This window comes from Mixophyes fleayi, chromosome 4 (genome assembly GCF_038048845.1).
Source record: "Mixophyes fleayi isolate aMixFle1 chromosome 4, aMixFle1.hap1, whole genome shotgun sequence".
NCBI classification, from domain to species: Eukaryota; Metazoa; Chordata; class Amphibia; order Anura; family Limnodynastidae; genus Mixophyes; species Mixophyes fleayi.
The window spans coordinates 326,211,495-326,226,883 of record NC_134405.1 but is presented as its reverse complement, the minus strand read 5'-3'; the positions used below and the strand labels follow the sequence as shown (position 1 = coordinate 326,226,883).

Here is a 15,389-nt window from a genome sequence, read left to right as displayed (position 1 = left end):
TATATATATATATATATGTATATATCACAGTATAATTATATTACAGTATATAGATTATTAGTATATACAGCATATAATACTACAGTATAACTACATTACATTATCATTATTAGATTACATTATATTAGTGTTATCATTAATCATCATAACTTCTCACTCTCAGCTCTGCAGCTTCCTCCCAGCTCGTCACGTGACGCCGGCAGCCGTGTGATTGGCCGGCCACGTCTCGCTCTGTCAGACGGTCAGCCAATCAGGCAGCAGAGTGGGCGGGGTTTCTGGAGGTGTCATGGTCGCCCCCAGGTCCAGTTGACGGCGTCTTTCTGGCCGCTGTGTGGAGGTGAATCCCGGGGTCAGCGCGGCGGCTTCTCCCGGAGAAAGACAGAGGAGAGATGGGGACGGTGCACGCCCGGGTGAGGCTGGGAGAGGGGGGTGTTTTGCCGGAGGTGGTGACCTCTCCCCTGGGAGCGGGGTAATGGGGCTGTATGGGGGGTGCTTACAGGATGTGGTTGGTTTTGGGGACTGTGCAGTGTTTGGGAGTCCCCTAGTGCTATTAGTGGGTGGGATCCCTCTATGCTGGTTTAGGGGTCTTGGAGACCACTGATAATCTTATTACCATTAAAAATCCCCTTTTTAAGAATGTAATTCAAAATACCCAATGATCCATTATTACTATTGTTGATAATCCATGAATGTCCAAGGATCTTAGATTTGTTGGTATTATACCAGTTAGAAAAATAATATAGTTTTTTTTATAAAATTCTTCCAATAAACTACATAATTCAAAAAATAATAATAGTCATTGTGATACATGTGCGGGTCTCCCAGGGCCCTAACTACAGCTGTGCGAGAGGGGCGACTGCTGTAGGGGACGCAGTTTATAAATATTTTTAAGATAAAATTGAAGACTGGGGGGGGGGGGGCAGTTTTGGTTTTACGTTATGGCTCTGGGGTCTCCTGCCACAGCCCACCGCTCAGTTCATGGGAAATGACCAGCACTCGCTCTGTCAGGGCTTCTTGTCTTATTGCTGACATCTGGTAACAATTCAGACTGAAAGACCTGTAACTTAAGCTGGGTACACACTACACTGTTTTCGTCCAATAATCGACTCAAACAGCCGACATAGGACTGCTCGTTCAAAAGTCGGGTCAGTGTGTGTAGTGACACGATGGTCGAAAGTCTGCCCAAATGGATGATTATCGCCTCATTTGGTTGGTCGTACCATTTAATATTTCAGTTCCAATCTCGTTTCCGCTGTGTAGTGTGTATAAACTTCCGACCGATCCACAACAGTGAGTACGAAATTACAGTCATTGCTCACGACAACATGGCTGTAAAAAGTCGCTAAAGAGACAACCGCTCTTCCCTTTATCGTCCTAAACAAGGCTAGTGTGTATGCAGTCCATGGACCGAGCGATCGGACCATCGATCGCATGTAAAATCGCTCGGCATAAAAAGTTGGTTGAAATTTCTGTAGTGTGTATCCAGCTTAAGTGCTATTTGGAACAATACTCCTCCCCTGCCTGAGAACGAATCAGAAGCTGGTGGTCCTGAGGCTGAGCTATCCTGGTCATTGAGGATCCCTGTTATGGGGATATTAGATAAACGAAAAATTTACCTGTTAGGTGGCATTATCTTTAAGTAGTTTTCTTTAGTCTCTATTGTAGTATTAATTAAGTGCATGAACACTAGGATTTTCTACGAATCATAGTGCTCTATTATTAAAAAAAAATATTTGCTTGTAAAGCACTTTTCATTTCTTAAGCACGTGACGTCTTATAGAGTTATACATGAGACCTAAAGTAGTAAGAGATGCAAAAATAACTTATTTTTCAAGACATTGTAATTGGGAGTAGCTAGGCTATATCTTTGTAAGAGGAATTATATATTTTCAAGTGTTTACAATGATACAATTCTCACCCTTACATATCATTTTATGAGTTCATGAATGTGCAGCACTAACACCTTCTCTCCTTCATTTCTCTCCAGAGTCTGGAGCCCCTTCCTATGGATGGGCCAGACTTTAGCTCTACAGATGAAATTGGAGATCTGGTGGAAGTGGAACCCCAGAAAAAGCAAGAAATTTTGGAAAACAAAGATGTAAGTACTTGGTGCCTGTCCTTTATTTATATTTACATTAACTTATGTGTAGCATGAAGTCCACATTGTAAAGAGAGTTTATTATCTCCCAAAATTTGGTAACCGTTGCCTATGTTCCTTTTAGGTTGTGGTTCAACGTGTGCACTTTGAAGGCATAGGAAGGACAAAGGATGACCTCATTATGTATGAAATCGGTAATGTCTTTAAGGCAAAGAATCTTATAGAAGTAAGTATCGCACTTGTTCCAGTTTGTCGTTATTTGTATATATGTACCTTTTAATATCATGTTCATATATAGGTTATAGTGTGTAGGAAAACGATTGCTAGGGAAAATGCTTGTCATAACAGCCAGGGTGATGGATATTTGTGATACATTAAGTATCCATCACCTAAAGTATAATTTCATTCATATGACATTCTCAAATTCTGATGTTGATACATTTTCAAGTTTTATTTTTGTTTTGGATCAGTTCGGGTGGTTTAAATAATTCTTCCTTTTCATAGAAAGGGCCCAGTTACCAACTGGTCTTCCCTGATCTATTAGTACTTACAAACCACTAAAACTAAAATCCAAGACCAAATAATAATATTGAAATATATTTAAATGTGTGAAATTTGTATTGGATAGATTACTGGTAAAATCCATCACTTTGTTCCAGAAATACCTATGAAAGATCTTTTGCCGGAAGCCTCACAACATGCCAGTGACTCAGTATTTTATGATTTTAAAGGGGATATTCATCCCAATTTATTGTGAACCCTGCTCCCCTATTTAGCTGAATGTCAGGGGTCTGATGGATTGGGGGCAGCATTTTGACAGGTTGAGAATTTCTTTGTGTTGAGAATTCTGATTGGATGATTATTAGTGGCACTGAGGTTCAAACATATTCTGCCAGTGATGCATTATAGAGTCACTGTGGGGAGTTGAACAGTAAGGGCCTGATTCATTAAGGAACTTAAATTAAGAAGTTTCTTATTTCAGTCTCCTGGACAAAACCATGTTACAATGCAAGGGGTGAAAATTAGTTTTCTGTTTTGCACATAAGTTAAATACTGACTGTTTTTTCATGTAGCACACAAATATCAACTTTAAATTTCAGTGTGCAAATAAGCTATCAAGTATTTGTGTGCTACATGAAAAAACAGATAGTACATTGCACAAATGTTTCATCCTCCAGGTGATGATGAAGTCCCACGAAGCCAGAGAGAAGTTGCTCCGAATGGGGATATTCCGAGAGGTGGAAGTTCTGATCGATACCTGTGAAGGTGAGCGCAGGTTTTCGTACACTTAGGGCACAAAATACATTATTGAGTTGGTATAGGATAAGATACCAGGGGTTATCTTAAATGGGACATTAACGCAATATCCTTTGTAAATTCATATCCTCTCGTTGATGTCTTTTAAAGCTGTCAGTGCTTCTTTTGCCTTATGATTGAAATACGGCACCTCTGAATGTTGTGGTTTTTTTTGTTTTTTTCTTAAATCACAACTGTTTGACTGCCAAAAACTGAACTTTTATTAGGTGACTCTTAAAACTAATTTGTGGTTCCACGGCCCTCTCTCTTCCCCCTACCTCGGACTAATTTATTACAAGTAGCTCTTAAAACACTGGTAAAAAAAAATATCTATAGCTGTTTGTGTTACAGACCATAAGTAAAACACCTTTCCTAGCAGCCTACAATAATGTAATGAGGGATTGAAAAAACTGAAACTTGCCGAAAAAACAAAACCGTGTTCAAGAGACCCCGCATACACCCACCCATCCATCCTTTCTTGCTCACCCACTTTCTAGGTGAAGATGCTCTTCCCAATGGGGTGGATGTCACGTTTCAAGTCACAGAGCTGAGAAGGTTAACCGGAAGCTACAATACAATGGTTGGCAACAACGAAGGCAGCATGGTATGAGCTTATGTATATTAAATGCCCACTTTATTACACCATAGTGATCATTTTAATTATTGGCAGTGTCAATTGTTCCTCCTTACTACGTAATACTACCCAGGTGCTTGTTTTGTTTCTATTTCTTTAGATTAATGAAATATTTTATTTATTAACAACTGAAAACAATTAAGACTCCTTATTAAATTACAAGACAAGTCGTTTTCTTCTCCTCCACTTGTTCTCGGAGATCTCTCACCTGGTTGTTCTTTTAGGTTCTCGGTCTCAAACTCCCCAATCTCTTCGGTCGTGCTGAAAAGATGACTTTCCAGTTCTCGTACGGAACCAAGGAGACCTCCTATGGCTTGTCTTTCTTTAAGCCTCAAGTTGGGAAATTTGAAAGGAAGTAAGTCTGTGTTTCGTGTACGGAATATTTTAGAACTTGCTAAGTTAGGTGTAGCACTTAAATAGAGTTATTTCCCATGAACCCCTTTCTTTACCTGAAGCCAACAGTAGGTTTGTACAGTGGCTCTTGGTGCTGAATGACTCAATCTATCCAAAACCTTTCAGTAGAGCTGTATTGGAGATCTATGGATAGAGTTGTAGGATGCTCGCTGTCAGTGTGATATTGTACCTAACTTTGGGTAATGAGTAGCTTCTTATGTGCTATGGGGAAGGGGATGTTATATTAAGCAGGGGTTGTCTAAAGTGAACAATTATCATCATCACCATTTATTTATATAGCGCCACTAATTCCACAGCGCTGTGCAGAGAACTCGCTCACATCAGTCCCTGCCCCATTGGAGCTTACAGTCTAAATTCCCTAACACACACACACACACACACACACACACACAGAGACACAGACAGACACAAACTAGGGTCAATTTTGATAGCAGCCAATTAACCTACTAGTATGTCATTGGAGTGTAGGAGGAAACCGGAGCACCCGAAAGAAACCCACACAAACATGGGGAGAACATACAAACTCCACACAGATAAGGCCATGGTCGGGAATTGAACTCATGACCCCAGCGCTGTGAGGCAGAAGTGCTAACCACTGAGCCACCGTTCTGCCCACAATCCCCCTTTTTAAACCACTATATGTGCGTAAATCCTTGCAAATCAGTCACCAATATACTGAGGCGTTGGCGCCGTAAGGGGACATAATGTACCAATCACCTACTGACATGGGTGGCAGACGTTATGTGGGCAGTACCAGTGTTCAATAGAACAGTCTGTCTGTGACGTCACCGATAGCCATGATGCACCCGTCCTAATTCCTACTGATGAACTGCTTCTCCTTAATCAGCAGATAACATGGCTGCCTCCACTGTAGGCAGGTGACCGTTACTCTAAGTGCCACAGGTTATACAGCTCTGATCTAAACCGAACACATGAATATGATGATGTACCATGAAAATCCAATTTAGAATCTCATGAATATTATTTCTTCCAGTTTCTGTGTCAACTTGTATAAAGTAACCGGTCAGTTCCCGTGGAGCTCACTGCGCGAGACAGATCGCGGAGTATCTACTGAAGTCAACGTAAGGAACGTTAATGTTTGGTCAAACTATTTCAAGCGGATCTCTAGCCAGAACACTTCGGTTGTTGCCATTGTGTAGTCTGAACCAATAGCTCCATTTACTGGATGTTAGAGCAGTGGAGGACAAGAGGAGACCCAGGGGCCCCCGAGCCTTCCCCCTGTGGCCCCTAGACCCTTCCTGCTTTATCGTCCGATGTGCTTGTTACAGCTTGTAACACTTGTGTAAAATGCCTGCGAATATGATATTACAGAGAGGCGTCTCTTTCTTAGATTAAATTTATTGTTTTATTATTGAGATTATGGGCAATGTGTGGCCCTTGTTTAAATTAGAGGGCCCCTGGAGTGTATAGGGTTGTCTATCATTGTACTAGTGCAGGGGTCCGGGGAACTTTTTTTACCTTTTACCTCAAATTATATTTAGACACGCCGACGTTACCCCCTTGATTTGGAAGGAAGGAAATCATATATTATTATTGGAATTCAAAATTTTATTGAATCTATTAAAAATTTCTTTGAAAGCTTCAACTTTAAAACTTCAGGTTTTGGAGAAATGATGTTGCTTCATTTTTGATACGAGAGCATCAATATTGGGGCATTTTGATGTCAGAGCAATTTGGATACAGTCTTCAGCGTCCAATCGATTTCTCTGCTTTGTTTTTAATGTTCGTTAGAGTGGAAAATCCTTGTTCACAAAGGTTAGTTGTTGCAAAAGGCAGCAGCTTTTTAACTGCCTCCTCATGTGCAATTTTGATGCCTTTTCTGCTGTTGACATCCAAAAATATGACAGATCTGCTTTGTTTTCAAATGCAAAACGTGCTTCATTATTGCATCGAAGCTCAAGAAGTGCCTCTGCCAACCCCTGAGGCTCTTCTGATGCAACAGCAATTTCACATTTAAAGGGGTCTACAATCCAACTGACAGCATGTGAATCAGCAGCATTACCCCCAGGAATTTCATTTTTACCCCATTTGGGGTAATTTACCACTGTTCCCTGACCACTGGACTAGTGATATCACTGAGACTGTTTGTCTCTTACATTTTTGACAGGTCCAATTTAAAAATAGATAATATAGGGGATGTTTGCCATTGTGTCAGCGGTAATATGATTAGTTTGGGTGTGACTTATAGAGCATGCGCAGGACCACAGCACAGCTAAGGCTGTGACTATGTTATTTTCTGTCTCTAGCGTATTTCTCAATCTCCTCCTATTGTCATTGTTTGTTACAGTTCCCACTATGGAAGACCCACCACACCTTGAAGTGGGAGGGAGTTTGGCGAGAACTTGGCTGCTTGGCACGAACAGCGTCGTTCGCCATACGGGAGGAAAGTGGACATTCACTGAAGTCTTCTCTATCGGTAAGTCGCAGTTTTCCTGAGCAACAACTCTTCTGTCTGTTGTGGTGTCTGTGTGTAATCACGAGATACAGGCCCTGCCCAGTGTGTGACACGAATCATGTCCGTAATAACAAAATGAGAAGCCGTCAGGGAACAGCTCGTTCTGTAAAGCGTTGGCTGTATGTAAACCGTACAGACTCCTTGATCAGCATGTACGCTATTATACTTGTATAATCACTTTAAAATAATTTGAGATTTATTTGCAAAACCCCAGTTATATTCTGCAGCCGTCAATGGAACAAATCGCTGAGGAGGCCGTTTAACCTCACTTTAGGTAACGGCACAAAATAACGGAGTTGGCGATGACATTTCTTGGTTCCTGAGAAACGCATAAAACTACACGAATCGCGTGTCATGGTTTGGTCAGGATGAAGTGTAGAGGAATGTACAGCCTGCAGTGTCTGTATATATTATTTCTGTTACCAAGAGGACTGCAAGCCAATCAGTGTAATGTTTGATGCTTTTTGCTTTTGTGCACTTTTCTCCCCAAATCTCCATATTACAAAATGATATAGAATAGAGAAGATAATCGTCTTTTTGTTTTGTTTTTCCTCTGGTCCACTTACAGTATACAAATGCCAGGGATAACATTTATTTCGGATATTGATGCATAGCTTTGGTATATGTTAATGACTAATTGTGGGTTAACTGGTTCTTTTAATAATCATCAGTCTTTTATTTTGTCTCTGATTGGTTCATAGCACTCAATGATGATCGATTCCCGCAATTCTACCATCCTGCCAAAAAGAGGTGCCTTACTGAAAATCAATCAGGTAAATTTACAGTTTATTAAGACCTCAATTATTTTATTTTATTTTTGTTACTTGGCGCAAACTGTTCAATGTCTGTTCATTTTGTTTTGGGCTAAACTGTTCTGTATGATGTAATACAGTCACTGCTGTCCCGTGCCTTTAGTCTGTTGCTAAAATATCAGAAGCTCTAGGTATATGGTATAATGTACTCCATGCTGTAAATGATCAGGATATTAGACGTCTGTGTCCCTTATAAAGGCCGCTGGCTCCTGAGCCTTGAGTAGTCAGATTCTGACTGGATACAGGGTCACCTGATGTTTGTGCTTTGCAGGAGTTGGCGGGATACACCGGAGGAGACGTCAGCTTCCTAAAGGAGGACTTTGAGCTGCAGATGAACAAACAGCTCGCGTGGGACTCGGTGAGATGTCTGTAAAGATGAGTAAATGCTGTGTACAAAGTGATCCATCACACAGTGCCCACCGTCTGTGAGCTCTGGGAGCCCTTTAAGTGACTGTTCACAAAACTGGGAAGTTAAAAAACCCATTTGCTGCTGCTTGGTGATGTCATAGGCACAAACCTGATCACCAGCTGTCTCCTACAGTCACTGTGAGGAGCACTGCCAGATACTAATGAGAGGGGGAATGACGGACGCAGTGTGGGGAAAGATGGGTATTTTATCACTTTCGCCATAGCGCTCCAAGTTACAGAAAGATCCTTCTTGAAGGCCCTAAGGGCGGCGTGTTGTGCTCACTGGGTGTATCGCCACCCTAGACCGTAGCCATCTCCCGATCAGGGAATCTGATGCTGCCCTAAGTCACCAGCAATCTGGATAATAGATGTCGTTCTCCATTAATATTTTTGCTCTTTTAGTTAGATATCCTGTACATGTTGAGTCAGGTGGACCAAAATGAATAATCAGCCTTGGGCTGTCATAGAACGATGCCCCCAGCCTAGCGGCTAAATTGTCATGAAAATTATTGGTTTACAGACAGGAACCTTTTGTACCCCTGACATGAGTAATTTGTAGTCTATTTTCTTCGAACAGAACAAGCTTCTTGTGAGGCTCATCTGCTGTTTTGTTGGTGTAGTACTTGCATCTAACCTGCAGGTGTCACTATTACTAGTACCGGCCATGAAGGGCTTTTACCTAGAAATTCTCCACTAAAGCGCAGGAGGATCAGAATAATTGATGCTGGTTTTAATCTTGATTCCAGTTTTGCACTGCAGACAAAACCTGTTTTCATAAAACATTTCCAAATTAGTGAGAAGGAAAAAGGTTGTGCTGTCTATAACATGGGCAGCACAGTGGCCTAGTGGTTAGCACTTCTGTCTTACAGCACTGAGGTCATGAGTTCGATTCCCGACCATGGCCTTATCTGTGTGGAGTTTGTATGTTCTCCCTGTGTTTGCGTGGGTTTCCTCCTGGTGCTCCAGTTTCCTCCCACACTCCAAAAACATACTAGTAGGTTATTTGGCTGCTATCAAAAATTGACCCTAGTCTGTCCCTATCTGTCTGTCTGTGTGTCTATATTAGGGAATTTAGACTGTAAGCTCCAATGGGGCAGGGACTGATGTGAATGAGTTCTCTGTACAGCGCTGCGGAATTAGTGGCGCTATATAAATAAATGATGATGATGATATAACCACCAATGAGATGTTTGCAAACTGCTAGAAACATAAGTGCTAGAATCTGATTGGTCGCCGTGAGCGAAACCACTTTTTACATTTTTTTTCTTCTTTTGTACCGTTCATAACCTCTGTCATTTCGGTGACTTCTTCAAAGTAGTGGAAAGATGGGGCGGACAAATAGTGTCATGAACAACAGAAAGACCAAGGGGTGAATGTATCAAGCTGAGAGTTTTCTGGCGGGTTTGAAAAAACCAATCAGATTCTAGCTATCATTTATTTACTACATTCTACAAAATGACAGCTAGAATCTGATTGGTTGCTATAGGCAACATCTCCACTTTTCAAACCCGGCGGAAAACCCTCAGCTTGATACATTTACCCCCAAGTAAACAAAACTAACAGTATAAATAAACTATGTAAAAATCAAAACCGTCACACACACACACAATAATCTCAGTAAAGTTACTTAACTTCTGTGTACTCTACGATTATTCTTTTTTTTTTTAAATACTTTGGGGGAAGCAAAAAGTCGGCGTTGAAATTACCGTATTAACGCTAATTGTGCGCACTATTACCGTAATATTGTGCAGGCCGCGTGACTTTTTACTGTAACGTGGCCAATTGAATTCTCCTCTTTTTATGCTAAAGATGGACCAGGAATCGCTAGAGAAATAAATATTTTGTATTCGGATTTGTACCTCTTTCTTTTAGAGAATATGTTCTGTTATATTGATGATCTTTTTTTCCCATTAGTAACTCTGATAACATAAGTGAACTGTACGTTATTAGGTGCTGTCCACGTCTCTCTGGGGAGGAATGGTGGTTCCTATTGGAGACAAACCGTCCAGCATCGCAGATCGGTGAGTACGGAGCGTGTGGATAACTAGTGCGGGCTGAGTGCAGTCATTGCAGCCTGGGATAACTGGCCCAGTGCTGGACTGTTTCTTAAACTAATAGTGGCGCAGTGTAAATGTCTCCCCCCATAAGCTTTTCATTCAATTCAATGGGGAAACCACTGTTTTTAAAAACAAAACAAAAAAGCCCTTAAAATAAAAATTCTATATTTTACTTTAATTGTATTGTTTGCAAGGTCACATCAAAGGTCGGCATCTTTAACCATATATGAATAGAACTCCCGCATGTAGCCCTGCAAATATTTTCCTTTTTCCCTTTTGTAATGTTTGGTTCCACTTCCATTTTATGATGTGAAATGTTATTGTTCAGTATATTATAGCATTTTATAATTCTATTTCTTTCACGTTAATGTTGCCTGTAATGGTTTATTTAAGTGTTTCTATGGCGATTTATTTTTTTTGTTGATCACAACATTCGTTTTCATTGGTTAGATTTTACTTGGGAGGACCCACAAGCGTCCGGGGATTTAGCATGTACAGCATTGGACCCCAGAGTGAAGGTTTGTGCATTTTAAACAGATTTTAGGATTTTTGTTTTAGTCTTTTTTCCATCGATGTTCAGTGAAGCAGATTGGAATCAGTAATTCACCTTGGATGTTTATTAGCGGGAGAGGATTAAAAGCTTTCGAGCAGGGTTCTCTTACCTCTCTGTCTGTATGTATTACCCAGTATTGTCTTATTAATGTTTGTTCCCAATTGTAAAGCGCTATGGAATTTGCAGGCGCTATATAAATAAATGTTGATGATGATGAACTGTTAAGGAACAGCGCCACTCGGTGGCCAAATGAAGCATTGCGGATCTCTTGGCATTTATTATGACACATAAGATAATCTTTGTTTTTCTCGGTGAGGCCAGAGTTACAAAGTACATTGTCCTAAACAATGAACAGAGTCCCCCGATGCTCTCTTCGTCATTTGGAAAGAGAACATGAAATATCTTCACATTATGTACAAATGTCTACTGCTGAGTTATGGGACAGGACAGTGGTTAGCATTGCTGCCTCACAGCGCTGGAGTTTGTTTCCAACCAGGGCCCTATCTGTGTGTCTGTATGTTCTCCCCATGTTCGCCTGGGTTAGTAACTTTGAAAGACTTTAGATATTGTGTCTATAGTCACTTCTATTACCTGTGGTGTCATTATAATATATAAACTCCCGGTTTATCTGTTGTCCTTACAGGCGATTACCTGGGCGGTGAAGCGTATTGGGCCGGGGGTGTCCATCTCTACACCCCGCTACCGTTCCGTCCTGGTCGTGGTGGTTTTGGTGACCTTTTCAGAACACACTTCTTCCTTAATGCTGGAAACCTCTGTAACCTGAACTATGGTATGAGAAATATACGTGGGCATAACCCCTTCATTCCTGGATATCTTTACTTAATGATAACTCCACCCACAATTAAATGAAATTATTTTTGGGCTTCGTTAGAGGAGGTCAGTAACATAACACAATATAACGTACCCGCTGCCCACCGCCATGTCTCTATTAGACTCCTGCTGGGGTCAAGCGTTTTATAAATTGCTGCCAGGGACTTTGATAACTCAGAAGTAGTTTGAGAATAGCCTCCAAGCCCAGCAGGAGAGAAGATCTACTGCTTGTGACCTGAAAAATTGGGGGATAGCAGGTAAGTAACATTCCGTAAACATATCCTTGTGTGGTTGATACATTAGAAAGGTCCACATTCAATATTACTTGAGCTAAAGTCTTATTTTTAAATTTACAGGTAAGCAGATCTTGTTGAATAATCCAGCTCTGTCTTTCAGTTCAGGGCTTCCCTTTACCATCAGTTTCATTCTGCAGTTATTGGGATGCCCTAATTCATTACTGTATTGTTAGTTGGAATGACTCTGACAGTCAGGATGCAAGATTGAAAAATTGTACTTTTAATTAATAAAAATAAAATATATATTTTTTTATTTGTGGTTTCGAGTTATCGGAAGCTGCAGCTGTTATCTCTCCATTGGTGCAATGAAACTTTCTGTGCTGAGGTCATTGGTCTTCTCGCCAAGCGCTTGCATTGTGTGTCTTCTCTCCCGTACCCAGGTGAAGGTCCCAGAGCTCACATCCGCAGGCTGGCTGAGTGTATCCGCTGGTCGTATGGTGCGGGCATCGTGCTCCGGCTTGGAAACATTGCTAGACTGGAACTGAATTACTGCATCCCCATGGGCGTCCAGAGCGGAGACAGGTCTGTACCTCTCTGATCATTGGGAGCGATGTTGTGATCAGTAAACGTGGGATTGTTTTGTTTTTTTAAAATCCTTGTAAGTGACCTTTCCACTGGAGTGTGAGAGATTAACGAATTGGGTAATTTATCCTGGACACTGTGGATGGTCATTTAGCTTTTCTTACCTGAGAAAAGTATGGCATCTTGTCCTCCGTAGTGGAGGCTGCCATTTTCTGGGTGGCTGAACCAAATTTCTGAGAATGCAGCCTATTGGTTACCAGCGAGTGACCTCATAGAGCCATTATTCATAAGCCCCTGGTTCTTGGTGAACATTGGGGTCGACAATCAAAGCGACACCTGGATCCGTGGAAGCCTCTACATGCGTTTTAAAGGCACTCCCAACAACTACTGTTTATTTTATTTATAAAATTGCTACAGCAATTTATTTCATCCTGGTCTTTAAGCAATAAATCTTGGTTGATATGTGCGATGTTCCTTCATAAATTCATCTTATGTTTTTACTGCTACTATTTTGGCATCTTCCCTCTCCCAATAAGCAAATTGCAGCTGCTGTTTGTGTAAGCTGCAGTCTTCTCCTGTAATATTAAAACCAGGGTAGGATTGATGTCCCACTTCATGAAATACTATATGGCTGATGCATTTATCTTGCTTGAAGTTTATAACCCCCGTGAATAAAGCCGTTTCCCTTGAATCTGCCCTTTCCCAGCTATTTAATGTGTTGGCCTTGATGTGGATCTCGTCTCTGTGCTCGTCCATATTCTCATAGCACCGCCGACCAATTTTGCATTTAAGTTTTGGGTCACCAGGAAGATCTTGTATCTTTATATCCGTTGGGACTAAACTAGCCGCTCTGGCAACAAGCAGCCCTCCTGACCGGTAACAATGTGGTGATCTGTTCCCGCTGGGTTCTCTAAGGAAATTACTGAGCGTTCTCGGTAATGAACAAACGCTGTCATGGACACAACACGTTACTCATATGACCGTCTCATTCTTTCTAAACCGTTCTTCCAGATTAACATGTAAACGGCTGCTGCTCTGATTGGCATTTTAGTAAACACACACTTTAAATTAAAAAAATAGATTTATGCACTTTACAACCATTTGTTTGCATTTAATTAAAACGGCATTATGTCTGTTCAAACCTGCAAGACTTGAGGGCTAAACAGAGCTTCACGTCTGATCATTTGGAGCTTCCTATTTTACCATCCCAAAATTGCTAACGATTCAGTCGCACTAAAAAAAAAAATGACTTTAATTAGACATTTTCCTGGAAAAGTCTAAAATATATTTGCTCTTATTCTTGGTTTTCTTGTATTCTAGGATATGTGACGGGGTGCAGTTTGGGGCAGGAATACGCTTCCTGTAACCTGATCCATTACAAGACGAGAACTTCAGCCAAAAATCTCAGCACTATTTAAACAGTTGGTTTTCTTTCCATCTTCCTAAACTTCTAAAGCTTCATTTATGTACTATATTTTATGCAGAAGAGTTATTAAAAATGGACGTTTAAGTGAATTTGATTTGCTTGTTGTGTTTGTTTGTTTTTTGTGTTTTTTTTTAAACTAATTGGTACTCTATACACAGAGGATATTCTATGAACATAGGGGAATTAGAAAATGTTTTTTTAAAAAATTCTGATATAACATAATATAGAGTATGGAGCACAAAGGACATTTATAAACATTCATTAAATATGGTCTTTCTTTTTTTTTTCACATTTGCCGCAGATTTCTTGAGGTATAACCAACTTTTTATAATACGTGCAGCATTTTTATGGCTTTTTTTTTTTATTTTTATTTTTCTATCCCGTCTACTTTATAAATAAATAGATATGTGAGCATCCGAAATCACTTTGGGGGTAAATTTATCAAGGTGCGGGTTTGAAAAGTGGAGATGTTGCCTATAGCAACCAATCAGAAGCTAGAATCTGATTGGTTGCTATAGGCAACATCTCCACTTTTTTCAAACTCGCCGCTTGATACATTCACCCCCTTGTGTCAGAAAAATAGATATAGAACATAAACCTTTAGACTAAACATCCTCTGGGTCCTGTGTGTCTGAAAAATTAAAGGGCAACTCTGTATAAAAGAAGTTTTCAGCCAACATCCCCTCCACTGTGTCCGGTCCGTGCCAGGGACTCTTGTCCTGACATTGCCAATCTAGAACAGTCTGAATTTGGTTATAAATGTACTTATAGATGGGATGTTCCTGTACCGGACCTCTTACCTGCTTGTCTGGTTTGTTAGTCCACAGAAGAGAGGGACTGTGAAGAGTCAGAGAAAATGAGGATAAAATGATCCGACAAGAAGACAATCAGCCAGGAGGACATTAACTTGTTATCTTACATCGTTCTACTCTCCCAAGTAACCATTATATTTTGCAGAAATAAAATGCAATAAATGAGTCTCTTTAAACTCTATTAAAACAAAATCACCAAAACCCCACAAAACAGACACACAGAAAGGTAGATATGTGACTAGGGGGACGCGTATTGGGCTGTCTTATCGTCATTACATTTTTGTGTGCACTATAAACAGACTTATTTTGCACCCCTGTAATGTTGGCATTTCAGCACTCGTTCCAGAGGGCAGATCAGTTAAATGAAATTGTACCCTGGTGTTTGCACCTATGAGACTGATTTTTATACTGGGGGTTTCCCAGTTTTTACAGAATTTAGTCCTCGTGCAAAGAAAAAAAAAAAAATATTGTATGTACAAATCCGTCATTATGATCCACATTAAGAGTACACTTAGAAATATCCGTATTATTATCTTTATATGACCTGAAGGTAAAAATGGCCCTGGCCAAGTGAGCTTACAATCTAAGAGGTGAGAGAAACACTTGGTACATAAGGTAGCCGAATAACCAATGTAGTTGTTGGTGAGCAATGGACACTACTAGGCACCAGTGTGGATAATCTGTGGCTCTCCAGTTGTGGCACTACAAGTCCCAGCATGCTCTGCCAGCTGGATAGCCTGGGACTTGCAGGTTC

General features: G+C 40.6%; 1 protein-coding gene across 1 annotated transcript; it reads left to right on the top strand.

Moving 5' to 3' along the window:
• Window positions 1–249: 249 nt before the first annotated feature.
• SAMM50 (SAMM50 sorting and assembly machinery component) lies at window positions 250–13,912 on the top strand. The gene is made up of 15 exons (XM_075210268.1): window positions 250–410; window positions 1,988–2,098; window positions 2,223–2,324; window positions 3,277–3,364; window positions 3,892–3,998; window positions 4,253–4,383; window positions 5,437–5,524; window positions 6,751–6,879; window positions 7,620–7,691; window positions 8,002–8,088; window positions 10,089–10,159; window positions 10,646–10,713; window positions 11,392–11,538; window positions 12,256–12,397; window positions 13,718–13,912. Exons 1-15 carry the CDS (start codon window positions 390–392, stop codon window positions 13,761–13,763), a joined length of 1,410 nt encoding a protein of 469 aa, XP_075066369.1. The 5' UTR covers window positions 250–389; the 3' UTR covers window positions 13,764–13,912.
• Window positions 13,913–15,389: the final 1,477 nt, after the last annotated feature.